This window comes from Notothenia coriiceps, unplaced genomic scaffold (assembly GCF_000735185.1).
Source record: "Notothenia coriiceps isolate Sejong01 unplaced genomic scaffold, NC01 NC01_scaffold00001500, whole genome shotgun sequence".
Classification (NCBI taxonomy): domain Eukaryota; kingdom Metazoa; phylum Chordata; class Actinopteri; order Perciformes; family Nototheniidae; genus Notothenia; species Notothenia coriiceps.
In genome coordinates, this window is record NW_011334201.1 from 1 (window position 1) to 2,658 (window position 2,658).

A 2,658-nucleotide genomic window follows, 5' to 3' on the forward strand; every position below is an offset into this window, starting at 1 on the left:
TCACTGTGAAAGCCTGTTTTTTTTATTTTATCTTAAGACACAAACATGGACATAAGAATAACATATAGGGGATGACATTCCCATCTCAGACAAAAACAAAACAACAAAAGCAGAAGAAATAAAGACCACTTCAACATTTCACAAACAAAAATAGGTTCACAACCAAAAACACAACATGGCATATTTATAGTTCCTTTAATCCCACTCTTCGTTAGAGCTCATTATTTCCCATTTCATGGCGTGTTGATTTTTTGTGGCAATAATCTTCTCCAAATGAAATTGTATTTTGAATCTACTCTTCAAACACCTTAAATTAAGATTACTCCTTGATTGAGTTTTAAAAATATGTATTTCAGCCAGAAGAATAGTTGTATTTATTAACTGTGTGCCGTCTTCATCTAAAAGCCCAAATAAAATATGAAAGGGTGTAAATTCAATATTGAGTGTCTTCAGCCAATTATAACACGTAAAGGCCCGGACACACCGAACTGACACCAAAGGACACGACTGTTGTGTCGCCTCACGTCTCCTGCGTCTTGGCCATGTGTCGCACTGGAACACACCGCAAAGACTTCAGCCGACGGCCAAGTAGCACGTACGCACTGCGCATGCGTGAGTGGCAATAACTCTCCTTACCAGCAGGCGGCGGTAGTGTGTATTCGTCATTCAAAAGAGGCAACCGGAAGACAGACTGGGTGATATATACAAACAACATATATTGACTTATAATCGAAAACATGTTTAGTGCGGTACTGGAAAATTAAAAATAGCCATCTGTGTGTGCCTTCTTCACTTCCGTTTCGCTTCTCATGCACCGATTCGCTAAGCTGAACAGCCAATCAGAGTGATTTCTTTTGCCGACAGCCCGGCACGGCCGAAAAGACACGACGGTGCGGGACACACCAATCTGGCGACAGGACGCTCATCGACGGCCGAAATCGGCTCGGTGTGTCAGGGCCTTAAGACCACAGACTTGCAACATGTGGACAATAAAAAAATAAATGCATCTGTTCTTCCTCTTCCTCTTCCTCTTCCTCATCACAGAATCTACATAATGGTGATTATGAAAGCGTCTGTGGATAATTCGGTACATTCTCTCTTTGTGAGAAACTCCTCAGTGAGAACAGTTTTCCGTTACCTGTTAGCGAGTCCTTGCTTGGCTCCATGCAGGGGGGAGGGGGGCTCTCCACGATGGTGATGGGGGGCTCTAGTTCCCCCGAGTGACAGGTTAGCTGAGGGACCTGGGGGAGGAGCAGAGAGACGAACAGGTCATCAGTCTGAGGAACGAGGCAGCAGACATCTGGACTCTCTCTGGACTCTCTGTGATGCTGTGTGATCATTTTGTTCGTTTTTAAAAATTATAAAATATGAATAAAATCTAAATATGAGAAAGTTGTATTATATAGCATCTAAAAAATATGAGAAAATTAACCTAAGAAATATATTAAAAGACAATTGAGGACATTTCAATTTTGAATCCAGAACATTCTGAAAATATCAGATTATTCTCTCTCTCACCTCCTCCACCTGTTTCTCCTCCAGAGGCACCATCTTCAGAAGCTCCTCCCCCTCCGACGGCAGGTTCTCCTCCTTGATGATGATGGGAGGAGGAGGAGGAGGGCGGACAGAAGAAGGAGAAAGAGGAAGAGGACGGACAGAAGATGGAGGAAGAGGAGCGACGGAGAGAGGAGAAGCCGTCATGGCCGCCTGATGCTGAATTTGCTGTGTGGGAGGGGGTTTGATGATGACAAAAACAGGCTGATGATTCGGGTGAGGAGCAGTTTGGGGGTGAGGAGGGTAGCTGGCATTATTGGTGATTCCCCCACAGTCTTCCTGCATCTGAGGAGCCATGGATATGTGAGGGGGGGGCACAGGATTGGACCCTCCGATGGGGATAATGGGGGTGAGAGAGGAAGGATCCCCAACACTGGTGAGATAAATCTGAGGAGGGTCGTTTAGAGCGGGAGGCAGAGGAATCTGGGAAAAGAATACAGAGGATGGAAGGATGAGTGCAACAAGTAGTGGTTAAGGATCAGTTTGTTACTGGGACAAAGAGAGTGGAGCAGGGAGGATTATTGACCATGACTATTGGATTTCAGAAAATAAACTCCATGGTAAACAAACATTTATTAACACATCTTTATATCATTTTTGAAGTGCAAATGCAATCTCCAGAAATAAAAAGCTAATGTTGGGCTATAAAGGAACTACAGCACGGTCACATGACTTCACGTCACCACCGCTAAGCTAAAGGCGGCTAATGTTGGGCTATAAAGGAACTACAGCACGGTCACATGACTTCACGTCACCACCGCTAAGCTAAAGGTGGCTAATGTTGGGCTATAAAGGAACTACAGCACGGTCACATGACTTCACGTCACCACCGCTAAGCTAAAGGCGGCTAATGTTGGGCTATAAAGGAACTACAGCACGGTCACATGACTTCACCCACCGCTAAGCTAAAGGCGGCTAATGTTGAGCTATAAAGTACTACAGCACGGTCACATGACTTCACGTCACCACCGCTAAGCTAAAGGCGGCTAATGTTGAGCTATAAAGTAACTACAGCACGGTCACATGACTTCACGTCACCACCGCTAAGCTAAAGGCGGCTAATGTTGGGCGTGGTGACATTTAGTCGTCTCATTTAAACACTTG

At 44.9% G+C, this 2,658-nt stretch overlaps 1 protein-coding gene across 1 annotated transcript; it reads right to left on the reverse strand.

Moving 5' to 3' along the window:
- Positions 1 to 1,138: 1,138 nt before the first annotated feature.
- On the reverse strand, positions 1,139 to 1,977 carry LOC104962522 (leucine-rich repeat extensin-like protein 3; the record flags this gene model as incomplete). The annotated part of the gene is made up of 2 exons (XM_010790964.1): positions 1,139 to 1,241; positions 1,519 to 1,977. Coding segments are annotated over 2 exons (562 nt in total), but the record flags the coding sequence as incomplete, so codon positions are not given.
- Between the last annotated feature and the right edge of the window lie 681 nt (positions 1,978 to 2,658).